We start from the raw sequence: 19,661 nt of genomic DNA, 5'->3' as shown, positions 1-19,661 counted from the left end.
TCAATGGACATTTTCAAATGTTTGATTTAGTTTTGCTGTTATAAAATTATTTTTTTACTTGGTCTGAGGAAGTATTCTAATATTTTGAGATAGGATTTTTGAGTTTTTTTCAGCTGTAAGCCAAAATCAGCAATATTCAAATAATAAAAGGCTTGAAATAGTTCAGTTGATGTGTAATGAATCCAGAATGTATGACATTTTTGTTTTTTTAATTGCATTACAGAAAATAAAGAACTTTATCACAATATTCTAATTTTCTGAGACAGTCCAGTATATATATATATATATATATATATATATATATATATATATATATATATATATCGTTGTCACAGCATATCCCATGTTGTAACAATGACAATAAAGGCATATTCTATTCTATTCTATTCTATATATCTCATTTCATCTCATCTCATTAGCTGCACCGCTTATCCTCAATAGGGTCGCGGTGGTGCTGGAGTCCATCGCAGCAATCATCGGGCAGTGGGCAGGGGACACCCTGAACTGGTTGCCAGCCAATCGCAGGGCACACAGGGACAGACAACTCGCTCGCTCATTCGCACCTAGGGACAATTTGGACAGGCCCATCCACCTGAAATGCATGTCTTTGGAATGTGGGAGGAAACCGGAGTGCCCGGAGGGAACCCACGCAAGCACGGGGAGAACATACAAACTCCGCACAGGAAGTCCGGTAGCTGGATTTGTATATATATATATATATATATATATATATATATATATATATATATACATACATACATCCATTATCTGCACCGCTTATCCTCAGTAGGGTCGCGGGTGCTGCAGCCCATCCCATCTATCTTCGGGCAGTGGGCAGGGGACACCCTGAACTGTTTGCCAGCCAGTCGCAGGGCACACACAGAGACAGACAACTCGCTCGCTCATTCACACCTAGGGACAATTTGGACCGGCCAATTAACCTGACATGCATGTTTTTAAAATGTGGGAGAGAACCGGAGTGCAACACAAGCACGGGGAGAACATGCAAACTCCACACAACCTCAGAACTGTGCCGCATGCGCGCTAACCACTGTTCCGCCGTGCTGCTTATATATATATATATATATATATATATATATATATATATATATATATATATATATATATATATATATATATATATATATATATATATATATATATATATATAGCACCATTACCTGTGATGTGTCTTGGGCTAGTACAGCCTGGTGGCACCCTTCCCTCTCCAGGCCAACATATATTTCCACTATGTCTCGAACCTGGGACTTTTTGCGTGTTAGGCAAATGTGCTAACCATTGCACTACGGACAATGCACTATTTTTCACTGCATTATTATTATTCTAACTTGAGCCAGTTCTTCTAAGCAATATCTTGTAATTATTATTTGTGTGGCCTATTAATCCTGAACGTCTTCTTTTTATTCAAAGTCTCTATGATACATGATTTATTCTGGAGTTCCATGTCTAATCTTGTTGCATACAATGTTTCACAACGTTGATATGACAAGAAGGACAATTCTAATTCTTATCTACATTCTAATTCTAATGCTTATAAATTTAAAAAAAGTTATGAAATGATACTCTTGAAAGATCCTAATTCACTTTAAGTTAAATTGTTTTGTTTTTTTAACCAGCCAGATACGCTGGGTGCTAAGGATCCCAAAAGCTCTTAAACTAAAATCACCCCTGGTGGTACTTCATGGACATTGGTTGCTTTCACCTTGGCAATCCTTGTATTGCGTGAGTCTGCCAGACACTTGTGTAGGCTGATTAGAGCCGGACTGGGGTATTATGTAACACAGAGGCCAGTGAATAAAAAGGCATATTATCAAGATTAAACATATATATGTTTTTGCTTTGCTCATTTATTGAAAGCAAACTCATTGAAAGCAAAATGTTGCTAGGTGCCACTGTTGTGTGTGTTGGCACAGCAGGTACAAGCGTGTATGTACGATGTGTTATTACAGTCACTGGAGTTTCTGTCACACACTGTGACCCCGAGAGGGAGGGACTTAACCAATGGGACAATGCTAGTGTTTGTGCAACAGACTAGCTCTCCCAGTCCTTGCTTGGTTACCACTGATGCACATATGCTTGAAGGGAGAGGAAAGTGGACAGCTTGATGCAGACTGGGATGCACCGACAGAGGTAAGGATCTGCTTTTCCTGCGATGAAAAAAAACCCAACACACTATCATAAGGATGATGGGTTTTGAAGTGAAATTGTTGTCTAGGGTTGAGGAAGCCCTCTCTGTGTTTTGGAAGGGTCACGTCTCTCAGAGTGTGTGAATGGAGTCAGACTGAAAGAAATTTGTAAAGAGTGAGGCTCAGGGAAGAGCATGTGTAGAATGGGTTACTAAGTAATAAAATAACAAGGGTTAAGAATAAATGAAGAAATCCACAGATCGGTTGCAATAAGTGACAAAGAAATGAGAATATATAATTCTTACCCTTTTCCAAAAACAGTTTACCGTGCTGAAAGAGTCGAGCTGTAATGAAGCTTGATGGCGGTAAAAATAGAATGACAGTAGAGGTGGAGATTAGTCAGATTAATTAGAGAGATGAGGAAAGAGGAAGTCAAGGGAGGAGATTGAACCAAACATTTAATTTAGTTCTGATTTAAATATAGAGTAATGTTTTAAAACAGGGGTCGCCAACATTTTTCAAGCTGAGAACTTTTACTATTTTGAAAATGACAGTTATTACCGGGTAAATTATTGGAAGAAGGGTTAAATAGAGTCATTTAACCACAAAAATCATCATTTTACAAGAAAATTACAATGACTTTCTGAACAGGTCCGCGGGCACCTCAACTGTCTCCAGGGGGCAGCCTGTTGCCCGTGGGCACCATGTTGGAGACCCGTGTTTTAAACAAATGGGTAATCTAAAGTATGTTGTATGCTTCTGAAACACACGTGTGAAACTCATGGCAGGAGGGACAAATGTGGCCCGGCACATAATTGTATATTTCTTACTTCCCTATCATTTTCTCTTTCTTTCTCGCTATCCTTCTCTCTCATTTTCTTTCACTCTTATTTTCTGTCTTTCTCTTTTGTCTTCTTTTCTTTCTTTATATCTTTCTTTATCTATTCTTCTTTCCATCTTTCTGTTTCCCTCTCAGTCTGTCTATCTTTCTTCCTCCCCTTCTTTCTTTCTCTCTCTCAGTTGCCCTTTTCTTTCTCTTTCTTTTTCTATTTCACTCATTCTCTCTCTTACTCTTTATTTTTCTCTCTTTCTCCCCACCTCTCTCACTTCCTCTCTCAGTCTCATTCTCATTTTCCCTTTTCTCACTCTCCGTTTTTATTTCTCTTCCTTTCTTTGAATACCATTTTTCATCTTTCTTTCTTTCTTTCTTTCTTTCTTTCTTTCTTTCTTTCTTTCTTTCTTTCTTTCTTTCTTTCTTTCTTTCTTTCTTTCTTTCTTTCTTTCTTTCTTTCTTTTTTCTATTACACTTGTTCTCTCTCTTCCTCTTTCTTTTTCTCTCTTTCTTCCCCTTCCCCCTTCTCTCTCTTCCTCTCTCACTCTCATTCTCATTCTCCCTTTTCTAACTCTCTCTTTTTATAATAATACTTTTTCTCCTCTTTCTTTCTTTCTTTCTTTCTTTCTTTCTTTCTTTCTTTCTTTCTTTCTTTCTTTCTTTCTTTCTTTCTTTCTTTCTTTCTTTCTTTCTTTCTTTCTTTCTTTCTTTCTTATTTATTTCTTTATTTCTTTATTTCTTTATTTCTTTCATCTTTATTTCTTTATTTATTCCTTTATTTATTTATTTATTTCAACTTCTATCTAAGAGAGAAAAACGGAGGGACTGGCCTTAACACCAAACACGGTTGCTGCTTTTGGCCATAAGAGAAGAAAAGACGTCCACCATTGGAAGAGAAAAAGAGCAGTCAGCTGAATGACACAAGCAAAGACCAAGGGAGTTTCAGAAGTGTTACTGAGTGGGAAAGGCGAGGGCTGAGCTGACCGCTTAAAACTCGCAGCCAAATTGTGGAAAGGAAAAGCGAAAAAGGGGAGGAAGTAAGTGCAGGACAACACAGAAGGTTGAGGGCCTGGAGCCCAAACGCAAGCAGGATGACCGGAGACCAAAATAAGGTAATCTTTCATTTTTTTTTACAGAATGGGCTGGTATGGCAGTAAAAAACCTCTTGAAGTTAATCCTCCGAGAGGAATGTTTTTTTAATTGGATTTCGGTTGCTCCTTTTTTTTAACATTTTGGCTCTGTTAAGTAAGGGGTGTCCACATTTTGAGAGAGAAAGCCGGATTTGGTAAACTGAAGATATATGAGGGCTGACTATTCAGCCTCGCGTTCCTTGAGGAGTCTTTAAAAAATCAATTCACCCCCTGTGAAACGGTCGCTGTGCTTGGCAATCAGCATGGTGACCAGGTAGCTCGCCTTTGTAGTGTTTTCATTTGACTCCGAGGGTCTCGTGAAAAAGCGCTCATTTGCGTCACAGAGTCTCGTCTAAAAAGAACTGCTGTTAAAACAGCTTCCAGTTGCTTTACCTTTTCACAACATTCGTTTCCAGTAAACATTTTGCAGTCAGCATGTTTTGTCTGGCAGTGCCTCTTTATATTTCGATCTTGGAAAACAGTCGTAGTCTCTTGGCAAATCAGACAATCGCAGTTGTTTCTGATTTCGGTGAAATATACTCCAATTTCAACATGGCCTGAAGGCAGCGGCCATCACAGTAAACTTTCCTTTTTTTATTTGGAGTTGTCATGTTGAAAATGGAGTGGGCTAAAATGATCCCTGAAATCCAAGGGCAAGGTGGATGATGGGTACTGCCATCATCCGGTCCAAATGTATTTTATGCTGCGGTCAACAATAATGGCAGGCTTCATACTAATATTTTATAACAAAGGCAGTGAGCCAGTAAAAATATGATCATGTGCTGTAACTGGCCTCCAGACCAGACTTTGGACATGCCTGAGATAAGTCATTGGTTTTCAAAAAATGTGGCGGCCGCGTTTGACTTTTTTTTAAACTTACCTAGAATAAATAGTAATTGCACCACCAGTACCCTAGGGGGCAGTGGCGCTTTCACTGGCAGAGTGTTTTGTTTTCATTTTGCCTCCATGCAGTGCAATAAGAATGGATTATAAACATTGGGTATGGAGTGTTGACATCAAGTGTAGCAGACCCTCAAGTGATCCCACAACTTTTTTTAACGTGGATGCGCAGACAGGAGAAAAGAGACGGGGTAAAGAGCCAAACAAAAGTCTCATTCCGAAAGCTAAGACGAGGAAGTTTAATGAAGTGTACATCACACTTCACTACAACTACAGAGGGAGACGAGCAAAGACAGTTATACTTGTTATGTTAAAAATGTTTTCAACTGACAGTATGAAGCCAAAAAGGTAAGAGGATTTCTTCTTTCGAGGGATGCGTGACAGAAAATAACGAGGAGCACTTGTCATGGTTGCCATGGCGCCCAATTGGTCCCAACCGTGTGGCGCCAGGTTCTGTCACGGTTGCCACGGCGCCCAATTGGCCCCGCCCATTGACACCGGCTGAAACGCGTTGACGGATTGCTCCTTGGGAGTACTTAAACGCGATCCTTTGAGCCGTTAGTTGTCAGAGCGTCTGCAAGACTCCTATTAAACTCTGTGTGAAATGCCTAGTTCTGTGAATTTGCCTGTGTTTGATCCTGTTTTATTTTTGGCCTGATCTGTTTGATTTTACAACTCTTTTGTTCGGATTTCAATCCACTTCCGCGACCATCGATCCCTGGATCGAGTGTGCACGCATTCATCCTCTCCCTAATAAACTGTGAGTACGTTACGCGATTGGGTTCTCCATTCCTGTTTCCTGTCCTGGTTCGTGACAGCACTGTGTTAAGCACATTTTAAAAGCCCGGCAGTTCTTTGACAGTCAGATTTGTTATTTAGTATTGTGGGGGACTTGTTTTTAATAGTCTATTTGCATGCATTAGTACCATGTGCTTCTTTGTTGATCCTTTTGTAGTCTTCCAGCTAAGCTGATTAATGGGGGCGTGGCAGGCCTGGTCGGTGTGACATGTGTATTTCCTATCGATCTGGCCAAAACCCGTCTACAGAATCAGCAGGGCGTCCAGGTCTACAAAGGAATGTGAGTATGAAATCCAGTCTTTGGACTAAAATAAAATAAAATAAAAAAACAAGAATATTAACTTCCAAGTTTCCATTTTTAGCATCACATATGCGTTTTTGCTTTGAATTACTGCATGAAGTCAACAATTTGTCTACACCAGTGTTTTTCCACCACTTTTCAGCCAAGGCACACTTTTTTTCATTAGAAAAATCTCTGGGCACGCTATTTGTTGAAAATGTCTTAAAATTATTTTATTTCAAATTTATCCTTTAAAGCTTAAACTGACATTATAAAGGTTTTCTTATCGTTTGTGGTCACTGTGGCCCAGGAAGTAATACAGGTTAATCATTTTGGTCAATAATTTTGCTGTATCGTGGAAATTTAATAGATTTTTAACCTTTTTTTAAGTTTTACTATAATTTCATCTTGGTTTTTTTTTTCAGAAAAAATACAAGTACATAAAATAAACAAAAATGGTTTTCATTTTTTTTGTAAACTAATAATCAAGATTATGTGGAAGATTGTTTACTTCCATTTATGTTACTATTTTTGTCAGGCAATCTTTAATCGCATCATAAAAAAAAAAGTTTTTAAATATGTGTCCCTGTACTACCACCTGAGCAGTTAATTAGAATAAAAACCGTTGTATGTTCCCACTTAAAGATATGTAAGAAAGTTTCAGTTTCTTGGTTGATTACTGGGGAAAAAACAATGGCATGTTTTTTTGTTTGCAAAGATAAAATTGGGACATTTCCTGCGGCGCACAAAACAAATTCTCACTGCACACTAGTGTGCCCCGGTACACTGGTTGAAAAAACAGTTAATGAGAACAAATCTCATGGAAGCGGACGTAAAAAAACTACCTGAGTTTCATGTTTTCTCCAATGCTTGAAAAAAAGTACAGAAAATCATGATTATTACTAAATCAAAATAACTTACTGAACATGCATGCATTGCTTTTTCTTTATGTTACTTCAGTCCCTGATGATAACCATTTATTTTAAAGATTAAAAATAACCAACAAGAAAAATGTGCAATATGAATAAAGTACGCATCGGTGTCCTAAAAAGACTCGGACATTTACATATGGTATGCAGCAGCAATGCCTCGTGATGGGTGTGGCTACCCTGTCCTCAGTGGCACAAGATCCAGACCACAGTTTTCCACTGTGACTCACAGATCGAAAACTACTGGGAATTACTTTTTTCTTTCAAGGCCCAGGAATAAAAGTGTGGATTATGTGCTTTCATCCTAATCAGTCGGGCGATTCTCTGTTTGGAGCAACATTTCATGTCTGCATCTTTATCTTACCCTGATTTTTCTCTAAAATGGTAAATAGTAAATGGTCTGCATTTATATAGCGCTTTTCAAGTAGCTGGAGAACTACCAAACCACTTTAAAATGTGCTTTACACCTACCCATTCACAAACACACACCTTTAGGGAGTGGAAATGAAAGAGGAAACAAGATAAAGGAAGAAAGCGAGAAAGAAGAAATAGAGAGAGAAAGAGAGGAATAAGTGGCAAAAAGAGATAAACAAAGGAGAGATAGATAGAGAGAGGGATAGAATAAAAGAAAAAAGTGTGAGACAGACAAGAAGAGAGAAAGTGAAATAAATAAAATGATAGAGTGAGTGAAAAATAGAGAAGAAAGAGAGAAAAACAGAGAAAGAGAGAGAGAGAGAGAGAGAGAGAGAGAGAGAGAAGAAAGAAAAAAAGAGAAAAAGATAGAGAAGAAAATTTGAGAGAGAGTAAAAAGGGAAAGAGAGAAAGAGAGAGAAGAAAGAGGGAGAATGAACGGAAAACAAGGGAGAGACAGAGAGAGACAAAGAGATAAAGTGAAATGAAAAGGAGAGATAGAGAGAAAGAGTGGAAAATAGAGCAGAAAGATAGAGAATGAAAAAGAGAAGAAAGAAAGAGAGAGAGAAAAAGAGGAGAAAAAGAGGGAGAGACAGAGAGCGAATGAAAAAGAGAGAAGAAAGAGAGAGAAGAAAAAGAGGGAGGAACAGAAAAAGAGAAAAAAAGCGAAAGAGAGAGAGAGAGAGAGAGAGAGAGAGAGGAAAACAGAAAAAGAGAGAAAGGAGAGAGAGATGAGCAGAGATAGAAAAAGAGAGCTAAGAAAGAGAGGTAAAAAAAAGAATGAACAGCTCTGACAAAAGTAAGATAAAAGCAGATACGGGCGGTGTTTTTTTTTTTTTATAAAGGCTTTTCAAACTTAGTTGGGCTTTGTTCACACATACTTAACAGAAAAAGTATTCTACTTTCAACTTTTTAAGGACACCTGAAATGAGGCACCCCACCTTTAAAATAAAGGAAGGACTGCATGTCTGCAAAAGTACAATTATTCACAGTGTTTGCCAATATTCATCCATCCATCCATCCATTATCTGCACCGCTTATCCTCAGTAGGGTCAAGGGGGTGCTGAAGCCCATCCCAGATATCTTTGGGCGGTGGGCAGGGGACAGTCTGAACTGGTTGCCAGCCAGTCGACGAGTACAAGGATACAGACAACTCACTTGCTTATTCACAGCTAGGGACAATTTGGACCGACCAATTAACCTAACATGCATGTTTAGGGAAGGTGGGAGGAAAGGCAAGCACAGGGAGAACATGTAAACTCCGCACAGGAAGGCTAGTAGCTGGATTTGATCCCATGACCTCAGAACTGTGCCGCAGACACACTAACCACTCAGCTGCCCTGCCGCCCAGTTTTCCAATATTTAACCCGAAATAAAAAGCACTTCAAATATTATTTTGTATTTTAGATAACTTTTTGTGGCACACATGCTCACTTTTTTTGTGTCCGCAGTGCAATGCAATCAAATTCCTCAAGAGGTGTAGGCCATACATTCTTTCATTTTTTTCTTGAAGTAATTACTTAAACTACACTAAACTTAATTTCATTATGGGATTAAATGTTATGAATTTATATCTTTAATTGCTATTTTGTTAAAATTCTACATGACCTGGTAAATATCCACCCTGTTAGAATGTGCTCAAGTGACATCATTTGGTTTTGTTGGGAGTTCAACTGTTGACAAAGAGGTGAACTTCCACTTTTACTCTCCTCCTTTTTGTTTTATATTAAATGCGCAAAAGTCTAAAAGCTATTATGCTACTGAATTATAACAGCATTTATTCTTTTTCATTTTACAGTGAACTTTTAACTACCGGTAATTTTAACTTTGAACTGTTTTATCTCATCTCATTAGCTGCACCGCCTATCCTCAGTAGGGTTGCGGGGGTGCTGGAGCCCATCCCAGCAATCATCGGGCAGTGGGCAGGGGACACCCTGAACTGGTTGCCAGCCAATCGCAGGGCACACAGGGACAGACAACTCGCTCGCTCATTCACACCTAGGGACAATTTGGAAGTCCGGTAGCTGGATTTGAACCCACACAGGAGGTTCCCAAGACCTTAGAACTGTGCCGCAAACGCGCTAACCACTGCGCCGCCGTGCTGCCCCTTGAACTGTTTTATATTAAGCAAATTTAATTTCATGCAACATGCAACACAGAATCGATAAAAAACACCCAACAAAATTACAAATATTTTGATAAATACTTTTCAGTTCAACAAATACACGATGGAAAATGATTAAATTAAACATTTTTTATTTAAACCAGACAATCCATGAAAAACACAGGAATCACAAATTAAAATGTAAAAAAATGTACACAAAAATAAAATAAAATGCTCAACAAATTTGAAGTCAATAACACAGAATCCCCCAAAAGTGCAAAATGACCAATTACAAGAGAAAAAAAGCATCTCGAAGAGAACCATCACTTGATTGTTGGTCATTCACTTCCATAGAAATGGTTCGTTTGCAAACGACACATCACCAAAGGCAATCACTGCAGGCCTAGGTGTGAAATGCACCGCCTGTCACTGCATTTTACTATACATACAAACTTATAGTCATGTTTAATTTTTGAAGTGCACTTTGTCCTTAAATTGCCGGGCACACTTTAAATCGTTATTCGTCCTTTCTCACATCAGGTTGGACTGTTGGGCAAAGACAATACGCTCAGAAGGATATTTTGGATGCTACAGAGGTATCTATTTCATAAGACTTTAATGAGTGCATTTGTCGCATTTTTTTGAAGGGGACCCAAATGCAGGGAAGCTGGAACGGCGGCAGGTACGCTCTACATAGGATGTTACTTCATAAAAAACAAAAAACAAAACAACTAGAAATGTTTCCAAACCATAAACAAAAACAGAACCTGACATGGTAACAGAAGGCAGGATAAAAATGACATGGAAATGGCAATGACCCTACCCCACGTGCTGTCTGAAAAGTCATTATAAAGTGTCAGGGTTGGGCGCAGGTTTGCCCAGTTACACACCCCCTGGTTGGCGCCCTATGGCAAATGTGGCATGGCAGAACCTGACATTACCTTCCCTTCAACGGCCGTATTCCAGATAGATTATAAGAAACAAAAAAAACAACGATCACAGAGGCTAGAGCAGACAGTCCTTCACCGGAACAGTGGACCGCTGGAGGCCCTTGTCCGTCCCCGCCAAAACAGGGCCAGAAGCGGCCGATTGAAATTATTTTCTAGGAAGGGATCACAAGCGGGCAGTCTTTTTGAGCACACCTGCTGCCATTCCATCTTCCCTGCATTTGGGTCCACCTGAACATTTTATATATACTTGTTCATCCAATTCTATGAACACGTTATGATATAGCCCTACGTGTTTGCCACTCAATAGCTTGTTTGCCTCCATCAGGTGCAGCAGTCAATCTCACTCTTGTCACACCAGAAAAAGCTATCAAACTGGCAGCAAATGATGCCTTCCGACAAAAGCTCTCCAGAGAAGGGTAAACTTACACAACATCCATTTGACTCTCATGTTTGTTAGGTGTATATATCAACTACTGTTCCAGGTTGTTCCTTCTTAGAACACTCAGGAAGTGGAGTTGATGCTAGTCTTTCCCCCACCACGTACCTGAGAAGCCTAAATTTTGGCAAATTTCTTATTACCAAATTATCCACTCGACAAGACGCATCTCCAAGCTTGCAGAGTAACAGAATACATGTAACAGCGTTAGTTTTAACTTGTTTTTATTCGTTTACCTGTTTGCATTTGCTTTGTTTACAATCGCTCCTCTCTCTCTCCCTTTCTGCCGTCTCATTCACACACGCATCACACTCAGGACCCTGAAGGCTGGGTGCCTTACTATAATACATGACTATACAAAGTGCCATGTAATTAAAGGGCAACTAATGAGACAGCTTTAACAAACTAGCGTGAATAAATGGAATAACATGAAATGAAATGATGAATGCAATTCAATTCCTGGCAGCATGTGCCTTCTTCCACTGGATCCTTCCAAGCATCCGTTCATTCACTTAATGGAATTGTTCACATGTGTCTTACATTCACATACTTTATGCATAATGCACTCACAGATGATTTTTTTCCATCATAATTTCAATTTCTGACACTAGGCAGTCCAAGAGTGTGTTGGAAATGTAGAAAGTGGAAACTTTATGTGTTTAAAACAATATTTGGTTCTTAATGTGCTTTCAATGTGAACTAAAACAGAGCATATTTTTCCGCCATGTGAAAGAGAACGTTTTATTATTGCTTAATACACGATATTACAGCACTTTTTTGTTGCACTTGAAGCAACTACCTGATCTTGGTTTCCTTTATTTTTTAAGGTTCAAGTGTTTATTTATCTTAAATAAAATGTTGTAATTGTATTTATATTCAGTTTATTTTGTCCTTTACTAGCACATTTTGTATTAGAGTAACCCTAAAGTAATCCAAAGTAACAGAGTTACATTACTTTAATATAGTATTCAAAATGTAGTTACTTAGTTACTCTCTCTTTTACATTTTTCAACAGGTAATTAGTAACCGTCTCGGATTAAACCTTTCAAAGTAATCCTCCCGACCCTGCGCATCTCCGAAGACACACCTTTGTCCCAATTACCAGATAAAAATAGTCTGATTTTAGTCTTGTTGTGTCTTTAGTCATTTGCCCCTTTGGGGGGAAGTTCTGGCCGGGTGTGGTGCAGGGACATGTCAAGTGGTGGTCACAACACCGATGGAAATGCTCAAAATCCAGCTCCAGGACGCAGGAAGGCTAGGTGAGGTTTCTTGCAGAATCCTAACAAATATTGTTCTAAAAACACAAGCTCACTACTTGCATGATTTTTAACCAGCTGTCCAGAGGAAAGGCTCAATGCCAACTCAGGCTGCTAGCCATGGACCAACTCCGTCTTTAGCGCAACGGACATCTGCTACGAGCATCACAGTTGAGCTCTTGAAAACTCGAGGCCTTGCTGGACTCTATAGGGGAGCAGGCGCCACCCTAATGAGGTTCTACATGCATGCACACACAGGTCACTGACACTTCAGAACCAACGTGAAAATTAAGGATCCATCAATATGTGTTTTTCAGGGATAAAAATTGATACCGATTATCAGTATTAAGAGTAGGCCGATAGCTAATATTTCGAGCTGATATTCATTTGATGTAAATCCTTCACTCAAACTAAAAACTTACAGTATAGGAAATAGAATTAGGCCTAGCAGTAACTGTATGGAGATACATAAAAACCGAAATAGTACTCTGATTATCCATCCATCCATCCATTATCTGCACTGCTTATCCTCAGTAGGGTTGCGGGGGTGCTGGAGCCCATCCTAGATATCTTCGGGCAGTGGGCAGGGGACACCCTGAACTGGTTGCCAGCCAGTCGCAGTGCACACAAGACAGACAACTCACTCGCTCATTCACACCTAGGGACAATTCCAACCAGCCAATTAACCTGACATGCATGTTTTTGGAATGTGGGAGGAAACCGGAGTGTCCGGAGTTAACCCACGCAAGCACGGGGAGAACATGCAAACTCCACACAGGATGTTCAATCTCATGACCTCAGAACTGTGCCGCACACGTGCTAACCACTGTGCCGCTGTGCTGCCCTACCCTGATTATTTTTACAATAAATTAATAAAAACGGGCAGCACGGCAGCGCAGTGGTTAGCGCTTGTGCGGCACAGTTCATGTCATGGGAACCTGTCGTGGGTTCAAATCCAGCTCCAGACTTTCTGTGCGGAGTTTGTATGTTCTCCCCGTGCTTGCGTGGGTTTCCTCCGGGCACTCCGGTTTCCTCCCACATTCCAAAGACATGCATTTCAGGTGAATTGGCCGGTCCAAATTGTCCCTAGGTGTGAATGAGCGAATGAGTTGTCTGTCCCTGTGTGCCCTGCGATTGGCTGGCAACCAGTTCAGGGTGTCCCCTGCCCACTGCCCGGAGATGGCTGGGATGGGCTCCAGCCCCCCGCGACCCTACTGAGGATAAGCGGTACGGCTAATGAGATGAGATGAGATTAATAAAAACGTCCATACAACCAAAATGATTTAAATGAACTTAAAACAAAAAGTGCTTTGAAATTTCATCTGAGCTGTGCACTGAAAAGTGTAGGTCATCCTGTTTTAGTGCCGGTTTGACAAACTAATGTTAATGTTAATGTTAATCTACGAAAGGAACTAATCACTCAGCCTTCCACTTATGCTCTCAATCATAAACACACACAGCTAATTGACCAATTAATGTTATGTCAAGAGATAATATATCAGTTTCCTCCTGAATGTGCTTGCCTAAACAAGTTAACTACACTTTTACGCAACTCTTAATCACGCGCATGTTCTCCTACCGTGGACTTTTAAAAATCTTTAATAACAGCAGTCTTGATTCATAGGCATGCCTGAACTCAGCGGTAACCAGAGCTGCCGTTGTTTGCTCTGCTCAAATGTTATTCTTCCTGCTTCAGCGGCTCCGCCCCCGGTCGGTCATCCAATCAAGAGGCACGGGGTGTGTAGCGTCCAAGACAGAGAGAGAGAAGAGAGGGTAAAAGGGAAGGAGAGGCCTATCTGTATCTGAGCCTAAATAATAGGCCTGTTGAATAAATTAAAATGCAGATACAGATATCCGTAAAATTCCCAAAAATTGTTGTCGATAATCTGCCCGCCCAATAATCGGTCGACCTCTAGTGAAAATAAGGCACATAAACCAGTTAACCAGGTAGCAAGTTACAAGAACTGTATGTTTTCGGTTCTGAAGATCTCGTACCAATTTATCGTATGTATGAATTGAGGTACAAATGAGGAAATAAAATGTTTTCACAGTTGCAATAGACCAAACGCCTCCAACGTGGTGCCCACAGGCACCAGGGTGCCCCCTGACCTGTAAAAATAGCTCACCAGTGGTCATTGGTCATTGTGATTCTCTTGTTTTTTTGTTTTTGTTTTTTTAATGGTTAGCTGAGTGTATTTAACCAAACTTCCCATAATTAAGTGATATTAATATTTAGGAACAGATAACTTTTTGACTTTGAAAAACGCTCCTTGGAATTTGGACACAATTGGTTGATAAATAATACTGCACATCTACAGTAAGAAAATATTTTCGATGTGTAATATTGTACTGTTGATTGTGAGTGTGGTATCCCTTCAACCCGAGCTGTCAAGGGACCTGTGAACTGTGAATAGAATAGAATAGAATAGAATAGGGGCAGCACGGCGGCGCAGTGGTTAGCGCTTGTGCGGCACAGTTCATGTCATGGGAACCTGTTGTGGGTTCAAATCCAGCTCCAGACTTCCTGTGCGGAGTTTGTATGTTCTCCCCGTGCTTGCGTGGGTTTCCTCCGGGCACTCCGGTTTCCTCCCACGTTCCAAAAACAAGCATTTCAGGTGAATTGGCCGGTCCAAATTGTCCCTAGGTGTGAATGAGCGAATGAGTTGTCTGTCCATGTGTGCCCTGCGATTGGCTGGCAACCAGTTCAGGGTGTCCCCTGCCCACTGCCCGGAGATGGCTGGGTTGGGCTCCAGCCCCCCCGCGACCCAAATGAGGATAAGCGGTACGGCTTGTGAGATGAGATGAGATGAGAATAGAATAGAATATACCTTAATTGTCATTGTTACAAAATGGGTTAACATATTGTGACAAAGAAATTGGGCATGGCACTCCAGTATCACATATTCACAGTGAGGATAAAAGAAACCAAGAAGATAAAGGAACAGAGAAAATAAGGTTATAATAACATATATAACATAACATACATAGTAATAGTTTAAAAATTTATATCAAAGCAGGAGCTGTTTGTGCTGGTTGGGAACAAAAAGTAGCTATCGGCTTGAAAAACGTTGGAGAACCCTGATATAGAACGTGTGTGTACATTATCGACCCAAAACAGCGGCAGTAGCAGTACCAGTTTGAATAGAGCGATAAAATATTTTTCTAAAGAGTGGCGTTATTAGAAATGCAATTTACAAAAAAAACATGCCCAGCTGTTGGCTGTACCGGTTGCACAAATCGGAATTTTAAATAACACTTTTTTGCAATTCCAAGAGAAAACTTTCCAAAAGCCCTGTAGGAGCCTGTGGCTGCAGGCCCTGAAATAACTGACTGGAACGAGGACATCATTAAGCATGTCTGCGTTTGCGGTGTTCATCTCATATCTGATAAGTTATCGTAGCGATCTAATTTAGATATACCTGAATGCCAAATATCTTAGTGAGTGTAAGTAAGATAAGTGTTGGGGAAAAGTGTTTGCTACCAATGCCCACTATAGACTGCCGTTTTGCTACGATTGGTGCTCGCCTGTGCATCTTATATAATCTTAATAATCATTTTTTTAACAATAATAATAGCATTATTTTATATTTAACCCTTGTGGCATGCAGGTACCAATTATGTACATTTTTATGCGTTTGTATTTTTGATCAAAGAAAAAGTTTTGAGAAGTAAACATTTGGGGTCTCAAATTTCACACAGGTTGTAAGAACAAGTAGATGTTTAAAATTGCATTGTGCTGTGATTTATAGGTTATTACATTTAGGAGCCAACCAAATAGTATACACAAAGTGTGCTATGTACACTATTGGGACGTATAGACGTCCATTATAATTGATAATCTTTGACTTATCATAAACCTGGTGTATTTCAATGCATTTCCCAGGATTTGGGTATCGTTTTCTTTAGTGCCATCCAGTAAATGGTATGCAAAGAAAAAAAACTGTTGAGTGGCGCCAAAGCCCAAATATAATAATAATAATAATAATAATAATAATGATTTTGCTTGCAAACCACTGACTGCAGGCCCCACGATGCTGGTATTGCACACCGTGGTGCAAACTGCGCACAACAATTCCCATTGAAATAGTAAACAATTCAAATAAAAACTTGTTCAACTCTCAACTATTATTGGTCAGCTGTTTGAATCCGAAAGGATCATGACCTCTTTGGAAAAATGTATACAGGGGGGCGACTCAATCCATTGCCATTACCTACAAACACTGACTTGGGCAGGATGTAAAGGAAATACTCAGCCGATGTCAGGAACCAGGAACGGAGACGGGAACCCAATTGCGTTAGTTTCTTAGTTCTATTTGAAAAGAGACGTAAGCTGGCACCCACGATCCAGTGATCGTTGATTGTGGGGAGCAGGTTGCTCGTGATGGGGAAGTGGGACCTCTTTGGCTAGCGATAGCGCTGTCGAAGAGGCAAAAGCAGGTCGGGTTACCGGGGCGCAGGAGCAGAGACGTGATCAAACGGAAACAGGCCAAAGCCGGGAAACGTACGGGAGTCAAAAACAGGGAGTCAGGTTCGGAAGGCTTGCCTTAGCGGGTGCTGAAGATTCGCAATGGTGCCTGGGTTTACTCTACCAAGTAAACCCAGGCACCATCATCAGCATCAGGAGGTGGGGCAGATGCAGGCAGGCGTCGAAGCCGGGCAGACGGATGTCGCAGACGGGTGAGCAGGAAGTCGGACTTCGAGACCGGCGGGAAAGTAGGTGGACGGACAGACATCGAGACAGGCGGACCGACGGACTTCGAGACAGGCGGAAAGGCAGGCGGACGGGCGGACGTCGAGGCAGGCGGACGGGCGGACGTTGAGACAGGCTGGCAGACGAAGCGACGGGCGGGCAGGCGGACGAAGCATCGGGCGGGCAGGCGGATAAAGTGTCGGGCGGGCGGGCAGACGAGCCAGACTGGCAGGCAGACAAGCCGGACGGGCGGGCAGACAAGCCGGACGGGCAGGCAGACAAGCCGGACGGGCGGGCAGACGGGCCGGACGGGCGGGCAGACGAGTCAGACTGGCAAGCAGAAGAGTTGGACAGACGGACAGGTGAATCAGGCAGGAGGACCGGCATGGCAGACCGACAAACAGGCCTGGCAGGTGGACAGGCGGACCAGGCATGCAGACGGGGACCTTGCACAGAGCGGGCCTTGCGGGAGGAGGCCTAGGGCTGACAGGATGAGAGGCAGCGTGCAGACAGGCCCGGTGGCATTCAGCCCCCCACTCCAGAACCGCCCACGTCCGCCAGTCCAAGCGAGGGTTGTGCTTAATCAGCCACGGGTGTCCCAGGATGAGCGGTTGACCGGGGGAAGGAAGCAGGGGGAAACTTATATGCTCGCGGTGGTTCCCAGACAGTGTCATTTCCACCGGCTCTGTAACTTGTGTTGCCGTGCCCAATAGATGACCGTCCAGAGCTTGGGCAGGAACTGGGGTTGGAAAGGGAACACACTTCAACCCCATTCTCAGGGCTAAGGCCACGTCCAGGATATTGACTTCCGCGCCAGAGTCCACAAGGGCGGACAGGGACTGGGTTGACCCGGGACTCCGAAGGTGCAGCTGGAGCATTGGCTTTCCGGTCGGGGAGATCGGGGTGTGGACGGAACTCAACCGGACAACTCCAACCGCCCGGTGAGCTTCCCCTTTTAACGGGCAGGATGATATCCAGTGTCCTTGCCTGCCACAGTACAGGCAGAGTCCCTCGGAGAGTCGACGCTCTTTGACGGACAGCAGCGCGCGATCCACCTCCATTGCCTCGGGTGGGTCTAGTAGGATTGCGGGTGGCTGCTGGAAATCCGAAGGGGCGCCAGTCCCCTCGGGTGAGCAGGAAACTGGGGGGCTCTGGCTGACTCTCTCACGGCGTCGACCCTGGACCCGACGATCGATCCGGGGCATGAGCGCAATGGCCTCGTTGAGGTTGGTAGGTGGGGTGGGGGACACCAACTCATCCTTCATGTAGTCTGCCAAACTGTTGAGATAGGCGTCCACCAACGCCTCCGCGTTCCAGTTGCTCTGGCTTGCGAGTGTCGGAAAATCGATTGAATAATCGGTGATCGATTGCCTTCCCTGCCGTGTCCTCATCAGAGATCTCGACGTGTCAACTGATGAGGATCTGGTGTCAAGTACTTTGAGGATCTCCTGGGGCAGGAGATCAAATGAGGAACACGCAGCTGAACCTCTCTCAAATTCAGCCGTTCCCCGGAGTCGGGCTCTCCCAGTCAAATGGTTAATAGTGAAGGCCACTTTGGCCGCTTCGGCCGCAAAATTTCGGGCTTGCAGGTCGAAAATGAGTCGGCAGTTTACAAGGAATGCTCGCACCTGAGCATGATTGCCACAAAATTTCTCCGGCGCGCCCACTTGGGGTTCTGCCGTCTCGATGGCGGGAGAATTCGTGAATGGAACAGGCGGGGCGTGCAACGGCATTGCAGCAGAAGAATCACCGGGGGGCGGGGCCGATACGTGCAGCTGACGAGCAAGAATCTCCGGGAGCGCATCTAACCTTTCTTGGTGGCCCTGAAGCCATTCCTGTTGCTGTCGAACAATCCGTAGAATGGCTGACACGTCACCCGACATCCGTCGGACCTCCGCCTCAATACGCTGCGAACGTTGCATGTCTCCTTTCGCCGATCGGCGCTCGTAAAAAAAACTTTCACTGGGTTCTTTTTCTGGTCAGATCGTTCTGTCAGGAACCAGGAAAGGAGACGAGAACCCAATTGCGTTAGTTTCTTAGTTTTATTTGAAAAGAGAAGTAAGATGACAACCGCGATCCAGTGATCGTTGATTGTGGGGAGCAGGTCGCTCGTGATGCGGAAGTGGCACTTCTCTGGGAGCAATAGCGGTGTCGAAGAGGGAAAAGCGGGCCACAGGGGCAGAGACGTGATCAAACGGAAACAGGTCAAAGCCGGGAAACGTACTGGAGTCAAAAACAGGGAGTCAGGTTCGGAAGGCTTGCCTTAGCGGGAGCTGAAGGTTCGCTACGATCGGCCGCCGGGGGGTTTAAAAAGTGGCAAGGAGCCAATCAGCGACCACGGCTGTTGGCGCCACTGGGGCAGCCGCAGGTGCCCCAAATCAGTAATCATGACAGCCGAAGAGAAGAATAACTGCATTTGATCATGGAGGGAGAATCTGAACCGGAGGACTTTTTTCCTCTGACACCTCGGACTGTTCGAATGAGGATTTTAAACCTAAAAACTCGGCAGAAGCGGGGCAAACGAAAGAGGTTTCTGACAACGATGGACCGGGTGACGATGTGGAGAAAGGGGATATGGAGGAAGATCTGGGTGATGAGAATGCAAGATTATGTGGAAGAAGACGTGAGTAAACCAAATATATTCCATATGATTCGAAAACAAAAAAATCATGTAGTCTCCATCACACTAAGTGGCTGGTCACTCTGTGCCTCTGACACTGCCGGACCCTGGCCAACTTCGTTTGCCATTGCCCGCATCAGTACCCCAGGCACCGCATTCTATTCAATTCTTACTGAGG

General features: G+C 42.7%; 1 protein-coding gene across 1 annotated transcript in view; it reads left to right on the top strand.

Moving 5' to 3' along the window:
• Positions 1-3,894: 3,894 nt before the first annotated feature.
• The window catches only part of slc25a18 (solute carrier family 25 member 18), a 30,263-nt gene continuing 14,496 nt past the window's right edge, over positions 3,895-19,661 (top strand). Inside the window, 6 exon segments of the mRNA XM_088341118.1 lie at positions 3,895-3,927; positions 4,081-4,091; positions 5,965-6,087; positions 10,072-10,127; positions 10,807-10,897; positions 12,061-12,408. Of these exon segments, the coding sequence (XP_088197244.1) occupies positions 3,895-3,927; positions 4,081-4,091; positions 5,965-6,087; positions 10,072-10,127; positions 10,807-10,897; positions 12,061-12,408 (662 nt within the window).

Source organism: Urocampus carinirostris, chromosome 7 (assembly GCF_059441175.1).
Source record: "Urocampus carinirostris isolate Australia breed hairy pipefish chromosome 7, RoL_Ucar_1.0, whole genome shotgun sequence".
NCBI lineage: Eukaryota > Metazoa > Chordata > Actinopteri > Syngnathiformes > Syngnathidae > Urocampus > Urocampus carinirostris.
This window is presented reverse-complemented; position numbering and strand designations above follow the sequence as displayed.